Source organism: Lithobates pipiens, unplaced genomic scaffold, assembly GCF_037356315.1.
Source record: "Lithobates pipiens isolate NorthernLeopardFrog02 unplaced genomic scaffold, aLitPip1_a1.2 Scaffold_23, whole genome shotgun sequence".
Taxonomy (NCBI): domain Eukaryota; kingdom Metazoa; phylum Chordata; class Amphibia; order Anura; family Ranidae; genus Lithobates; species Lithobates pipiens.
The window spans coordinates 8,010,521-8,027,125 of NW_027507785.1; the positions used below are offsets into that span (position 1 = coordinate 8,010,521).

Genomic DNA, 16,605 nt, shown 5'->3' on the forward strand with positions numbered 1-16,605 from the left:
AGTGTTTTTTTTACACTGTGGCTAGGAGAGATTAGTCAATGGAGGTTCCCGTGTCTATCTACCCTTCACCTGGTGACACCCGCCATGCCAGTCCCAGGCCCGTACATGGGACAGCGGGACAAGCGTGGTAGGAGAGGGTTTTAAGATTCCTCCCTGGCCACATCAGCTGGAGAAAGTAAAACCTGAAACCAGAAGTAATTTTATACACTTTGGGATAACAGCCATTGGATGTTCCCTGGTCTCCCCCCCTCCACCTGGTGACACCGGCCATGCCGGTCCTGAGCCCATAGATGGGACAGCAGAGCCTGGGAAGCATGGTAGGAGGAGGTTCAAGATTCCTCCCTGGTCACAGCGGTCAAGGAAAGTAAAATCTGAAACCAGAAGTGATTTTATACACTTTTTGGCTAGGAGAGATCAGTCAATGGAGGTTCCCCGGTTTATTTCCCCTCCACCTGGTGACACTCGCCATGCCAGTCCTGGGTCCGTACATGTGACAGTGGAGCTAGCATGGTAGGAGAGGGTTCAAGCATGTGAGGAGTGGGTTCAAGATTCCTCCCTGGCCACATCAGCTGGATTAAGTAAAACCTGAAACCAGAAGTGATTTTATACACTTTGTAGCTAAGGGAGAACAGCCAATGGATGTTTCCTGGTCTCCCTTCCCTCCATCCGGTGTCACCCGCCATGCCAGTCCCAGGCCTATACATGTGACAGTGGACCAAGCATGGTAGGAGAGGGTTTTAAGATTCCTCCCTGGCCACATCAGCTGGAGAAAGTAAAACCTGAAACCAGAAGTCATTTTATACACTTTGTGGCTAGGAGAGATCAGTCAATGGACAATGCCTGGTCTATCGCCCCTCCACCTGGTGACACCCGCCATGCTGTTCCCAGGCCCGTACATGGGACAGTGGAGAAAGACTGGTAGGAGGGGGTTCAAGATTCTTCCCAGGCCATAGCAGCTGGATTAAGTAAAACCTGAAACCAGAAGTGATTTTATACACTTTGTAGCTAAGGGAGAACAGCCAATGGATGTTCCCTGGTCTCCCTTCCCTCCATCCGGTGTCACCCGCCATGCCAGTCCCAGGCCTATACATGTGACAGTGGACCAAGCATGGTAGGAGAGGGTTTTAAGATTCCTCCCTGGCCACATCAGCTGGAGAAAGTAAAACCTGAAACCAGAAGTCATTTTATACACTTTGTGGCTAGGAGAGATCAGTCAATGGACAATGCCTGGTCTATCGCCCCTCCACCTGGTGACACCCGCCATGCTGTTCCCAGGCCCGTACATGGGACAGTGGAGAAAGACTGGTAGGAGGGGGTTCAAGATTCTTCCCTGGCCACATCAGCTGGATTACGTAAAACCTGAAACCAGAAGTGATTTTATACACTTTGTAGCTAAGGGAGAACAGCCAATGGATGTTCCCTGGTCTCCCTTCCCTCCACCTGGTGTCACCCGCCATGCCAGTCCCAGGCCCATACATGTGACAGTGGAGCAAGCATGGTAGGAGAGGGTTTCAAGATTCCTCCCTGGCCACATCGGCTGGAGAAAGTAAAACCTGAAACCAGAAGTGATTTTATATACTTTGTGGCTAGGAGAGATCAGTCAATGGACAATGCCTGGTCTATCTCCCCTCCACCTGGTAACACCCGCCATGCCAGTCCCAGGCCCGTATATGGGGCATCGAAGCAAGGTTCAAGATTCCTCCCTGGCCACAGCAGCCTGAGAAAGTAAAACCTAAACACAGAAGTGATTTTACACACTTTGTGGCTAGGAGAGATCAGTCAATGGAGGTTCCCTGGTCTATCTCCCCTCTACCTGGTGACACCCGCCATGCCAGGTAGGAGGGGGTTCAAGCATGGTAGGAGGGGGTTCAAGCATGGTAGGAGAGGGTTCAAGCGTGGTAGGAGGGGGTTCAAGCGTGGTAGGAGGGGGTTCAAGCATGGTAGGGGAGGGTTCAAGCATGGTAGGAGGGGGTTCAAGCATGGTAGGGGAGGGTTCAAGCATGGTAGGAAGGGGTTCAAGCATGGTAGGAGAGGGTTCAAGCGTGGTAGGAGGGGGTTCAAGCATGGTAGGAAAGGGTTCAAGCATGGTAGGAGAGGGTTCAAGCATGGTAGGAGAGGGTTCAAGCGTGGTAGGAGGGGGTTCAAGATTCCTCCCTGGCCACAGCAGCTGGAGAAAGTAAAACCTGAAACCAGAAGTGATTTTATACACTCTGTGGCTTGGAGAAATCAGTCAATGGAGGTTCCCTGGTCTATCTCCCCTCCACCTGGTGACACCCGCCATGCCAGTCCCAGGCCCGTACAACATGGGACAGTGGAGCAAGCATGGCAGGAGGGGGTTCAAGCATGGTAGGAAAGGGTTCAAGCATGGTAGGAGAGGGTTCAAGCGTGGTAGGAGGGGGTTCAAGATTCCTCCCTGGCCACAGCAGCTGGAGAAAGTAAAACCTGAAACCAGAAGTGATTTTATACACTCTGTGGCTTGGAGAAATCAGTCAATGGAGGTTCCCTGGTCTATCTCCCCTCCACCTGGTGACACCCGCCATGCCAGTCCCAGGCCCGTACAACATGGGACAGTGGAGCAAGCATGGCAGGAGGGGGTTCAAGCATGGTATGAGGGGGTTCAAGGTTCCTCCCTGGCCACAGCAACCGGGGGGAAAGTATAATTTGAAACCAGAAGTGTTTTTTTTTTTACACACTTTGTGACTAGGAGAGATCAGTCAATGGAGGTTCCCTGGTCTATCTCCCCCCTACCTTTTGAAACCCGCTATTTGCCAGTCCCGGGCCCGTGCATGGGACAGCGGGTCAAGCATGGTAGGAGGGGGTTCAAGATTCCTCCCTGGCCACATCGGCTGGAGAAAATAAAACCTGAAACCAGAAGTGATTTTATACACTTTGGGAGAACAGCCATTGGATGTTCCCTGGTCTCCCTTCCCTCCACCTGGTGACACCGGCCATGCCAGTCTCGGGCCCATAGTTGGGACAGCAGAGCCCGGGAAGCATGGCAGGAGGGGGTTCAATATTCACCCTCCTAGATTTCAGTGGGTTTGGTTCACTGAGTTTGGGGTCAGTAGGCTTCTCTATGGTTTCTCTAATCCCGGTTTGAACCGAAGCCGGGCCATCCCAACCCACAATCCCGCACACCTCTCGCTGTGTTGCAGACTTCAGATGATTATCCAGGATGCCCCCCCCCCGGGGCAAATGAACCGTTCGCACCGCACAATACACAAGCCGGTCAGGGCCGTCTTTAATATTGATTGGACCCTGGGCAAAAATTTTCTTAGGGCTCCCCTCCCCCCATGCAATTTCGCTCTCCACCTTCTCTAAAAAATACAATAAATATCAGCTAGACTTAAAATCAGTTTACTGTATCAGATCAGGCAGCGATTGCGATTGGTTGCCAGAGGTTACAGCATATCATTACTGCTTACTGACTGGTTGCTAGAGGTTACAGCACATTTCTGCTTGTTGATTGGCTGCTAGAGATTGCTGTACAGTAATACTGCTCACTGGTTGCTATAGGTTACAGCACATCTTCTCCTCACTGCAGGGGGGGCATGATATACCTATGAATGCTGCTTTTATTTACATATCAGTGCAGTTGGCCTCAGCTATTTACATATGCATGTCACTGCTATTTACATATGAATGCCAGTATTTACATGTAAACACAGGTCTGCAGGTGAGTCATCTGTACACATTAGGGCAGAGCTGGGCAGCATTAGTAGCAGCACTTCACACTGAGATATCAGGACACAGCACAGGACTAAAACTTCAAGGGACAAGTAAACCAGGATAGTTGGCAAGTATGAGGCAGCTGCTTTGGGCCCCACAACAATGACAGGGCCCAGGGCAGCTGCCCCTTTTGCCCTGCCTTAAAGACGGCCCTGGAGCCGGTACTGTACATCAGTCGGGTGTGACGATGTGACGATGTGACGAGTCCCGGGCGCAACACGAACCAATCCCATCCGTAATTTTGATGATAAATGAAAATCGGCGTGCCGGAATGAAACATAGCAAAGCCCAAGCCGGCTCCACGGTATGCAGAGCGGCCCTGAGCAGGCGCATGCTGTGTGATGTTAATTAAATGTATCCCCCCGGGACTCGGCGTAGAATGATTTACAGGTGATAAATTAGCGGCAGATCTGCAGAGTACATAGAAAGGGGGCCGTGTTGCCTGCAAGTGTGCAAAACCGAGATTGTGGGGGGTTGGGTGATCCGGGGAACGTTTGATGTATGAACTGTCCTGGGGGGGGGGGGGCGTGATTTGTTTACCGACATACCGATTGTAATGATTGTCCCTGTCTTGGGAATCCTACAGTGCTGGGGGGAGGGGGTGCATGTACAACCAGAGTCCACACAACTAGCTATAGCAGAGAGAGATACAAAGTAACATTGTTTATAAACATTGATCAGACAGGTGATACAGAAGTATAAAGTAACATTGTTTATAAACATTGATCAGACGGGTGATACAGAGGTACAAAGTAACATTGTTTATAAACATTGATCAGACGGGAGATAGAGAGATACAAAGTAACATTGTTTATAAACATTGATCAGATGGGAGATAGAGAGATACAAAGTAACATTGTTTATAAACATTGATCAGATGGGAGATAGAGAGATACAAAGTAACATTGTTTATAAACATTGATCAGACGGGATATATCAATGTGATTGATGATAAAGCCACAACACATGGATTATACAGATTCTGTGCTGTCGGTGACTTTCCTTCTCCCTTTTTTCTCTTTTCAGGGATTCAGTTTTGCTCAGAAAACGGATAGAATGCAGCGGCCTGACCCCCTCCGAGCTCCTGGGACAGCAGATGAGCAGCCTGGCCGCCCCGCTGCCCCCGGACAAACAAGGTCAGTCTCTGGATCGCGCAGTGCCCGGCCCCCTGGTGTGCCAGAGTGGTACTGCTGGGGTGGGGGTTGTTCTGTTGTCCACAGAGAAAGCTGAGAACAATGGAACTGATTACAGTCAGAGGAGGGCGGGGCGCCGGGTTATTGAACTAATATAACAAAATGCCTTCAATTGTATATTCAGCAGACTAAAGGGGAACAAATAAGAGTTCATACACTTTAAAGTGGAGAGAGATTAGACCCCCTGTCAGGTTTTTATCGCTGTCTGTGTCCCCATTAGGGAGATCCCCTCCCCCACCTCTCTATTTGTCCTGGAGAGGGAAAGTGAAGGAAAATCTCACATTTTGGGTTGTCACCGATCAGGAGCAGGGGGAAAGCTTGGCTTCTTGCTCATAGGCCCCCCCCAGGTCCCCCCCTAGTGGACAGAAGTTGATATTGTAATTCCGTATTCCTGGCGGTTCCTGATCCCTGTCCCTCTTTGTGTTGCAGTTGTGATCGTACCGCTTATAGAGCAGGAGAGTGGGCGTGTCCTGTGCGTCATACTGGTAAGTACCGCCCACTGCGCACCTCTTCGATTTTATTTAGCAGGGTGGAGGAAAGAGGATGACCTTTCATGGCCAATCAGCTCTCGGCTCAACAAATGGATGCTGATTGGTCGTAAAAGGAATCCTGCAAAATCCTCATAGCTTCCTGCTTTGAATGCAGCCAACTGCAGGAGACTGTCTGAGCCCCGCCTGCATTGGGGCAAGCTGGGGGCACCCTCTGCCACTGGGGGGGGCTCCAAGTATTTTGATAATTAGTAGCACCCCAAATACTGGAAGGCTGCTGCCTGTACAGCAGTGGTGACAAGACCCCTGGGTTGCCAGTGTGGGGTAAACACGGGAGCTGAACTGTGCAAACAATGCCAGGTAACGATAAAAGGCCACGGACTGGTAACGGTCTGCAGTCCGGGGGTTTGGGACCCCCCCCCCCCCGCTATCAACCCAACCCAACACTCCTCCCCCAAAGGATCCCCCCCCCCCCCCCATAGTTTGTTATGCATGATTCTGTTTCAAATGCTGCTTTATTCATTGACATGCCACCTTAGACCCGGTCTGCCCGGACAGCAGTGGCGGCTGGTGCTAAAAAAAACACTGCCACTGTGCCATCAAATGCTGCCATTGTGCCATCAAATGCTGTGACTGTGCCCATCAAACGCAGCGACTGTGCCATCAATTGCAGCCACTGTGCCATTAAACGCCGCCAGTGTGCCCATCAAACGGCGCTCTGTGCCATCAAATGCTGCGAGTGTGCCCATCAAATGCTGCCACTGTGCCAAATGCTGCCACTGTGCCAAATGCTGCCAGTGTGCCCAATGCTGCCAGTGTGCCAAATGCTGCCAGTGTGACAGTGTACCCAATGATGCCAGTGTACCCAAATGATGCCAGTGTGCCAAATGATGCCAGTGTGCCAAATTCTGCCAGTGTGACAGTGTACCCAATGCTGCCAGTGTGCCAAATGGTGCCAGTGTGCCCAATGCTGCCAGTGTGCCAAATTCTGCCAGTGTGACAGTGTGCCCCCCGCCGCTCGCCTTCTGCCTGGCACTTATCCTGTCTTGTGGAGCAGCACTTGACGGCAACGAGCGGGATCCTTCATGCATCAGGGGTGGGTATGTGATACAGTGTTCACTCTCAGTATGTCCTCAGTCTGATGACTGTTTCTGCTGAAAAGTGATTACTGCAAGATGCGGTGACACCCCTCAGGGGCGGGTCCATGACACTGTGCATTCTTAGTATGTCCTCAGTCTGATGAGATCTTGTGGTGAAATGGAATTACTACAGGGTGTAGTGACACCCCCTCAGGGGTGGGACCATGACGCCGTGTACTCACAGTATGTCATCAGTCTGATGCCTTCTTGTGGTGAAAAGGGATTACTGCAGGATGCGGTCACACCTCCTCTGGGGTGGGTCCATGACACCCTGCACTACCAGTATGTCCTCATTCTGATGCAGGACATTATTTAATAGAGAAGACGGAGGACATCTTGTGGTGAAAAGGACTTACTGCAGGGTATAGTGACACCCCCTCAGGGGTGGGACCATGACACCGTGCACTCACAGTATGTCCTCAGTCTGATGCAGGGCATCATTCAACACAGACGACTGATGACATCTTGTGGTGGAAACAGATTACTGCAGGGCCTAGTGCCACCCCCTAAGGGCGGGACCATGACACTGTGCACTCGCAGTATGTCCTCAGTCTAACGCAGGGTGTCATTCAACACAGACAACTGATGACATCTTGTGGTAAAAAGGGATTACTGCAGGATGCGGTCACACCTCCTCTGGGGCGGGTCAATGACACTGTGCACTACCAGTATGTGCTCATTCTTATGCAGGACATTATTTAGTAGAGAAGACGGAGGACATCTTGTGGTGAAAAGGACTTACTGCAGGGTTTAGTGACACTCCCTCAGGGGTGGATACGTGATACAGTGTTCACTCTCAGTATGTCCTTAGTATGATTACATTTTCTGCTGAAAAGTGATTACTGCAAGATGCGGTGACACCCCTCAGGGGCGGGTCCATGGCACTGTGCATTCTTAGTATGTCCTCAGTCTGATGACATCTCATGGTGAGATGGAATTACTGCAGGGTTTAGTGACACCCCCTCAGGGGCGGGTACGTGATACTGTGCACTCTCAGCATGTCCTCAGTCTGATGACATCTTGTGGTGAAAAGGGATGACTGCAGGGTGTAGTGATACCCCCTCAGAGGCAGGTCCATGACACTGTGCACTCGCAGTATGTCCTCAGTCTGATGACATCTTGTGGTGAGATGGAATTACTGCAGGGTTTAGTGACACCCCCTCCGGGGCGGGTCCATGACACCGTGCACTCTCAGCATGTCCTCAGTCTGATGACATCTTGTGGTGAAAAGGGATTAATGCAAGGTGTAGTGATATCCCCTCCTGGGCGGGTCCATGACACTGTGCACTCTCAGCATGTCCTCAGTCTGATGACATCTTGTGGTGAAAAGGGATGACTGCAGGGTGTAGTGATACCCCCTCAGGGGCGGGTCCATGACACCGTGCACTCTCAGCATGTCCTCAGTCTGATGACATCTTGTGGTGAAAAGGGGTGACTGCAGGGTGTAGTGATACCCCCTCAGGGGCGGGTCCATGACACTGTGCACTCTCAGCATGTCCTCAGTCTGACATCTTGTGGTGAAAAGGGATGACTGCAGGGTGTAGTGATATCCCCTCATGGGCGGGTCCATGACACTGTGCACTCTCAGCATGTCCTCAGTCTGATGACATCTTGTGGTGAAAAGGGGTGACTGCAGGGTGTAGTGATACCCCCTCAGGGGCGGGTCCATGACAATGTGCATTCTTAGCATGTCCTCAGTCTGATGACATCTTGCGGTGAAAAGGGATGACTGCAGGGTGTAGTGATACTCCCTCAGGGGCGGGTCCATGACACCGTACACTCTCAGCATGTCCTCAGTCTGATGACATCTTGTGGTGAAAAGGGATTACTGCAAGGTGTAGTGATATCCCCTCATGGGCGGGTCCATGACACCGTGTGTGCACTCTCAGCATGTCCTCAGTCTGATGACATCTTGTGGTAAAAAAAGGGATGACTGCAGGGTGTACTGATACCGCCTCGGGGGCAGGTCCATAACACTGTGCACTCGCAGTATGTCCTCAGTCTGATGACATCTTGTGGTGAAATGGAATTACTGCAGGGTTTAGTGACACCCCCTCAGGGGCGGGTCCATGACACCGTGCACTTGCAGTATGTCCTCAGTCTGATGACATCTTGTGGTGAAATGCAATTACTGCAGGGTTTAGTGACACCCCCTCAGGGGCGGGTCCATAACACTGTGCACTCGCAGTATGTCCTCAGTCTGATGACATCTTGTGGTGAAATGGAATTACTGCAGGGTTTAGTGACACCCCCTCAGGGGCGGGTCCATGACACCGTGCACTCGCAGTATGTCCTCGGTCTGATGACATCTTGTGGTGAATTGCAATTACTGCAGGGTGTAGTGATACCCCCTCAGGGGCGGGTCCATGACACCGTGCACTCTCAGCATGTCCTCAGTCTGATGACATCTTGTGGTGAAAAGGGATGACTGCAGGGTGTAGTGATACCCCCTCAGGGACGGGTCCATGACACCGTGCACTCTCAGCATGTCCTCAGTCTGATGACATCTTGTGGTGAAAAGGGATGACTGCAGGGTGTAGTGATATCCCCTCATGGGCGGGTCCATGAAACTGTGCACTCTCAGCATGTCCTCAGTCTGATGACATCTTGTGGTGAAAAGGGATTACTGCAAGGTGTAGTGATATCCCCTCATGGGCGGGTCCATGACACTGTGCACTCTCAGCATGTCCTCAGTCTGATGACATCTTGTGGTGAAAAGGGATGACTGCAGGGTGTAGTTATACCCCCTTGGGGGCAGGTCCATGACACTGTGCACTCACAGTATGTCCTCAGTCTGATAACATCTTGTGGTGAAATGGAATTACTGCAGGGTTTAGTGACACCCCCTCAGGGGCCGGTCCATGACACCGTGCACTCGCAGTATGTCCTCAGTCTGATGACATCTTGTGGTGAAATGCAATTACTGCAGGGTTTAGTGACACCCCCTCAGGGGCGGGTCCATGACACTGTTTACTCTCAGTATGTCCTCAGTATGATTAAATTTTCTGCTGAAAAGTGATTACTGCAAGATGCGGTGACACCCCTCAGGGGCGGGTCCATGGCACTGTGCATTCTTAGTATGTCCTCAGTCTGATGACATCTCATGTTGAGATGGAATTACTGCAGGGTTTAGTGACACCCCCTCAGGGGCGGGTACGTGATACTGTGCACTCTCAGCATGTCCTCAGTCTGATGACATCTTGTGGTGAAAAGGGATTACTGCAAGGGGTAGTGGTATCCCCTCATGGGCGGGTCCATGACACTGTGCACTCTAAGCATGTCCTCAGTCTGATGACATCTTGTGGTGAAATGGAATTACTGCAGGGTTTAGTGACACCCCCTCAGGGGCGGGTCCATGACACCGTGCACTCTCAGCATGTCCTCAGTCTGATGACATCTTGTGGTGAAAAGGGATGACTGCAAGGTGTAGTGATATCCCCTCATGGGCGGGTCCATGACACTGTGCACTCTCAGCATGCCCTCAGTCTGATGACATCTTGTGGTGAAAAGGGATGACTGCAGGGTGTAGTTATACCCCCTCGGGGGCAGGTCCATGACACTGTGCACTCACAGTATGTCCTCAGTCTGATAACATCTTGTGGTGAAATGGAATTACTGCAGGGTTTAGTGACACCCCCTCAGGGGCCGGTCCATGACACCGTGCACTCGCAGTATGTCCTCAGTCTGATGACATCTTGTGGTGAAATGCAATTACTGCAGGGTTTAGTGACACCCCCTCAGGGGCGGGTCCATGACACTGTTCACTCTCAGTATGTCCTCAGTATGATTAAATTTTCTGCTGAAAAGTGATTACTGCAAGATGCGGTGACACCCCTCAGGGGCGGGTCCATGGCACTGTGCATTCTTAGTATGTCCTCAGTCTGATGACATCTCATGCTGAGATGGAATTACTGCAGGGGTTTAGTGACACCCCCTCAGGGGCGGGTACGTGATACTGTGCACTCTCAGCATGTCCTCAGTCTGATGACATCTTGTGGTGAAAAGGGATGACTGCAGGGTGTAGTGATATCCCCTCATGGGCGGGTCCATGACACTGTGCACTCTCAGCATGTCCTCAGTCTGATGACATCTTGTGGTGAAAAGGGATTACTGCAAGGGGTAGTGATATCCCCTCATGGGCGGGTCCATGACACTGTGCACTCTCAGCATGTCCTCAGTCTGATGACATCTTGTGGTGAAATGGAATTACTGCAAGGTTTAGTGACACCCCCTCAGGGGCGGGTCCATGACACCGTGCACTCGCAGTATGTCCTCAGTCTGATGACATCTTGTGGTGAAATGCAATTACTGCAGGGTTTAGTGACACCCCCTCAGGGGCGGGTCCATGACACTGTGCACTCGCAGTATGTCCTCATTCTGATGACATCTTGTGGTGAAAAGGGATTACTGCAAGGTGTAGTGATATCCCCTCATGGGCGGGTCCCTGACACTGTGCACTCTCAGCATGTCCTCAGTCTGATGACATCTTGTGGTGAAAAGGGATTACTGCAGGGTTTAGTGACACCCCCTCAGAGGGGGGGGGGGGGGTCCATGACACCGTGCACTGGCAATATGTCCTCAGACTGATGAAGGACATCATTCATTAGAGAAGGCTGAGGACATCTTGTGGCAAAAAGGGATTATTGCAGGGGACAGTGCTGGAGGAGAGTTGAATATTGCAGCTAGAGGCTGAGTGTGTACAGGCATGATCTGTGAGGGGGGAGTGCCGGATATAGGATCTGCCCCTGGTGCCAAATGCTCTAGGTACGCCCCTGACTAGAGCTGCTGCTTTGGCCTCCAGAGACCATGGTCAAAACCCAAAACTTTATCTTGGAGTAGAAAACCCTCGGCATACGTGGCAGTGCCATGAACACAGAAAGGAGCCGAGGAGCCTTACCACCCCATTATAACATGTCATCAACTTCCTCTTGTTCCGGGACATGTTGATGGTCGCGGCTCTCCTCTATCCGGCGGTTAGATCACATTAATTAATTTGGACTTAGAGTTGGGATCAGTTGCCGGAGCCGGTTCTCATCAATCTTTAATCCTTTTAATGATGACTTTAATTATCCTCCTCCTCCTCCTCCTCCTCCTCCTCGTTTTGTCTTTTGTCATTTCGCCCTCTGAATAATGAATCATCTATTACATCCGTCCCAATCACAGGAAATGTCAGAAGCGTATTTATCTCTTTTTTATTAATAGCGAGAATAAGCAGGCGCACAGCGAGGGAACCCGATCAGACCTCATCCCATGTTCCTCTATGAAGGGCGCCCCCTCTAGGCTGGTGGTGGGATTTCTGGCCTGGAGGACAATCGGAAACCAACTGGATCCTTTGGTATGGGCAGTTTTTGGTGTGTGCCGGATAAAGTGTGCCGCGTGCCGTGTGGCGTATATTCTGACTTCTTTTCCACACTTCTGGAGCGTAGGGGCGGCCCATGGAAAGGAACGGGCTGCCGTACATGCGGAGAGAGCGGAACGCACACCCACCTTTCGCTGCACCTGTAGGTGTAAACCAAGCCTTACCCCCATTCACTCCACTGCTTTGACCCCTAATATTAAGCTGCGTTTTTGAGCTTTTTTTTTTTTTTTACGTTAGAGCGTTTTTACAGCTGAAAAACTCCTCTCAGAACTCACAAGTCTTGGCAGTTTTTTTTTTTTATAGGTAAAAAACATCCCTGGCCAAAAACAATTGATAACAGCCTATGTGTGCATGGACGCTTAGGATAACATGCTGGAGAGTTTATTGACTGTAGAAAAAAATGTCTGGAGCCAAAGACAGCAGCTGTAGAAATGTCGAGGCCTGAAAAGTAAAAGAAAAAAAAAAACATAAATAAATAATATTGATAAATAAATAAAATAAATTATAAAATTGTAATAATAATAGTAATACAAACAGATAAAAAATTGTTTTTAAACCAGCGTTAAAAAAGGCTGGTGAGCTGCGTTTTTTTGGGCGTTTTTTTTTTTTGTTTTTGTTTTTTACATTAGAGCATTTTTACAGCTGAAAACCTCCTCTCAGAACCCACTAGCCTTGGGTTTTTTTTTTTTTTTTTTTTTAATAGCCGAAAAACACCCCTGCCAAAAACAATTGATAACAGCCTATGTGTGCATGGACACCTAAGATAACATTGCTGGAGAGTTTATTGACTGTAGAAAAAAAATGTCTGGAGCCAAAGACAGCAGCCGTAGAAACGTTGAGGCCTGAAAAGTAAAAAAAAAAAAAAAAAAAATAATATTTATAAATAAATAAAAAAAATGTAATAATAATAGTAATACAAACAGATAAAAATGTGTTTTTAAACCAGTGTTAAAAAACGTCTGGAGCCAAAGACAGCAGCTGTAGAAACGTTGAGGCCTGAAAAGTAAAATAAAAAATAAATAAATAATATTTATAAATACATAAAATAAATAAAAAATTTGTAATAATAATAGTAATACAAACTGGTGAGTTGCGTTTTTGGGCGTTTTTTTTTTTTTCTTTTCCAACGGGATCAAAAGCTTTAAAAAAATGATGGTGAGCGTTTTTATTTTTTTATTTTTTTCAATGGGGTTACGTTAGAGCATTTTTACAGCTGAAAAACTCCTCTCAGAACCCACTAGCCTTGGGGGGGGGTTTTAATAGCCAAAAAACACCCCTGCCAAAAACAATTGATAACAGCCTATGTGTGTATGGACGCCTAGGATAACACGCTAGGGAGTTTATTGACTGTAGAAAAAAAAAGTCTGGAGCCAAAGACAGCAGCCGTAGAAACGTTGAGGCCTGAAAAGTAAAATAAATAAATAAATAAATAAATAAATAAATAATATTTATAAATAAATAAAAAATTTGTAATAATAATAGTAATACAAACAGATAAAAATTAGTTTTTAAACCAGCGTTAAAAAATGCTGGTGAGCTGCGTTTTTGGGTGTTTTTTTTTTTTTTTTAATAGCCAAAAAACACCCCTGCCAAAAACAATTGATAGCAGCCTATGTGTACATGGACACCTAGGATAACACGCTGGAGAGTTTATTGACTGTAGAAAAAAAAAAGTCTGAAGCCAACAAAGACAGCAGCTGTAGAAACGTCCAAAAATGTCCAGTGTGCATGAGGCCTGAAAATTAAAAAAATAAAAATAAAAAAATAAAAATAAAATAAAAAAACATAAACAAAACATAAATAAATAATATTTATAAATAAAATAAATTATTATTATTATTATTAATAATAATAATAATAATAATAATACAAACAAATAAAAACAACCCTAACCCCTAACCTTTATATTAACCCCTAACTCTAATCCTAACCTTTAACCTAACAAAATGAACAAATAATTCTAAGTAAATAATAATAAATGAATTAACCCCCAACCATAACCTTCACCCCTAACCCTTAACCCCTTACATAAAAAAGTAACAAATAAATAAATCATAAATAAAAGCGGATGAAGAGGCTGAAAAACATAGCAACAAATGACAGAAGCGATCAGTGATGGCTGGTGCTCCCACTCTGGTCACGTGATCACCGATCCCATCCCCGGGCCATTCAGAACCCTTTAATGCCGCGTACACGCGACCGGACTTTTCGACGGACTTTCGGCGCAGTTCCGACTGACTTTCCAAATGAACGGACTTGGCCACACCCATCACACCAAAGTCCCAACGGATTCGAGCGGGATGACGTGCGACCGGACTAGAATAAGGAAGTTCATAGCCAGTAGCCAATAGCTGCCCTAGCCTCGGTTATTGTCCGTCGGACTAGTATACACACGAACGGATTTCTCTATAGGAACCGGGTCCGGCGGAGTTCCGGCCGTTTTCGTCCGTCGGACCAGCACACACGCACGAACGGATTTCTCCATAGGAACTGGGTCCGGCGGAGTCCCGGCCCGAAAAACTTGAAACATGTTCTATTTCTAAAGTCATATTTTTTGGACAGCAGAGGTCCGATGGAGCCCACACACACACACGCGATCTAATTGTCCGCCGGATTCGTTCCCGTTGGACCTTTGCTGACGAAAAAGTCCGGTCGCGTGCACGCGGCACGCAGGGGGGGGTCTCAAACTGGCGGCCCTCCAGCTGTTGAAAAACTACAAGTCCCATCATGCCCTCTGCCTGTGGGAGTCATGCTTGTAACTGTCGACCTTGCAATGCCTTATGGGACTTGTAGTTTTGCAACAGCTGGAGGGCCGCCAGTTTGAGACCCCTGCCAGGGCAGGAAGGGGTTACATTTCTTATGCCCGATCTAAATCCAAGAGGATGGTTGATGTCTTTCCCATGGGCGAGATGAGAGTCGTGCTATTGGTTCCATTTTCCTGCATATTCCGGGAATGGCGGGTCTACGGGAGAGAGAGCACTTTACCGATAATGGCCAATATCCCAACCCAACGCCCTTTCCATCCCCCGCTAAAAGCAAACCAGGACGGCTAATGTACGGAGCGCGGCATCTCTAGTAGATGGAATGATGTCCAGGAATCGCTGCTGATAGAAGATGCTGTAGGTCAGTCTAATGGGAAAGGAACGTCTTCATTTATATCTTTGTCTTCATCAGAAGACACAACGTATCCAGAGCTTCTTCGAAGCTGAGGGTTTAATCTGATTATATTTCCCCTCCCCCTTCATTAAATAAGACCTTTCAGTTTTTCATTACATTATTTCAGAGCCTGTGACTTCATCACTGGGTCTCTGAGCTTCTCTATGCAGCGCAGGCAGGTGGCTGGTGGGAGCAGGGCCGTTTTTAAGGCAGGGCAAAAGGGGCAGCTGCCCTGGGCCCTGTCATTGTTGTGGGGCCCAAAGCAGCTGCCTCATACTTGCCAACTATCCTGGTTTAAATCCCCTCATCCCTTGAGGTTTTAGTCCCGTGCTGTGTCCCGATATCTCAGTGTGAAGTGCTGCTACTAATGCTGCCCGGCTCTGCCCTATTGTTGTGTACAGATGACTCACCGGCAGACCCTGTGTTTACATGCCAATTACCGGCATTCATATGTAAATAGCGACAGCATTCATATGTAAATAGTGGCGGCCGGCGGCATTGATATGTATATCATGCCCCCCGAGGTCGTATCCACAGAAATCTCTAGCAACCAATCAACAAGCAGAAATCATGTGCTGTAACCACTAGCTACTAATCAGTGAACCGTAATGTGTGCTGTAACCTCCAGCAACTAGTCAGTGAGCGGTAATGATACACTGTAACCTCTAGCAACCAGTCAGTGAGCGGTAATGATACACTGTAACCTCTAGCAACCAATCGCAATAGCTGCCTGATCTGATTCAGTAAACTGGTTTTGAGTCTAGCTGCTATTTATTGTATGCAGGTATGCAGGTGGAGAGCAAAACTGTATGTGGGGGGGGCCCAAGAAAAGTTTTGCCCAGGGTCCAATCAGTATTAAAGACAGCCCTGGGTGGGAGGGGCCGGCAGGTACATCGCTTACCGAAAACATCACAGCACCCGGCCTCAGTACTCCTCTCCAGAGCCCCTCGGCTCCGGTGCAAGAGTTGGCCGGTTCTTGGCTGGGGAGGAGTTATGCAAATATCGGATGGCCTTCGATGAGTGGGTGTCAGTGTGGAGGAGTGGGCGTTCCTAGGAACCGAAAGCCAATAAACTAAAGGGGCGGGGCCAGCTATATAAAGGCTGGGGAGGAAAGAGCTTGCTACCAACTGCCAATGAGGATGTAGTGCTGGGCTTTCTTAGTAGTGTAATGGAATCATCCATGATTGAAAGAACTGAAATTCAGTGACTGAAAGGGGGGGGGGGGGGGTAGGAGGTGTCCTCCATCCAGGAAATGACTCGCTGCAGCTGCCAGTGATGGTGCAGTGCTGGGCATTCTATGGGTGATTACTTGCTGCAGCTGCCAGGGAAGATGCAGTGCTGGGCTTGCTTAAAAAGTTTACTTGCTGCAGCTGCCAGTGAGGGTGCAGTGCTGGGTTTTCTTAGGGCGATTACTTGCTGCAGCTGCCAGGGAAGGTGCATTGCTGGGCTTTCTTAGGGCGATTACTTGCTGCAGCTGCCAGGGAAGGTGCATTGATGGGTTTTCTTAGGGCGTTTACTTGCTGCAGCTGCCAGTGAGGGCG

General features: G+C 48.9%; 1 protein-coding gene across 3 annotated transcripts in view; it reads left to right on the plus strand.

Moving 5' to 3' along the window:
- Window positions 1-16,605, plus strand: part of PDE2A (phosphodiesterase 2A) — a 910,752-nt gene that overhangs the window by 672,337 nt on the left and 221,810 nt on the right. For all 3 annotated transcript variants that reach the window (XM_077451150.1, XM_077451151.1, XM_077451152.1), the window contains 2 exons: window positions 4,756-4,865; window positions 5,352-5,407. In XM_077451150.1, the coding sequence (XP_077307276.1) occupies window positions 4,756-4,865; window positions 5,352-5,407 (166 nt within the window). The remainder of the gene's footprint in view (window positions 1-4,755; window positions 4,866-5,351; window positions 5,408-16,605) is intronic.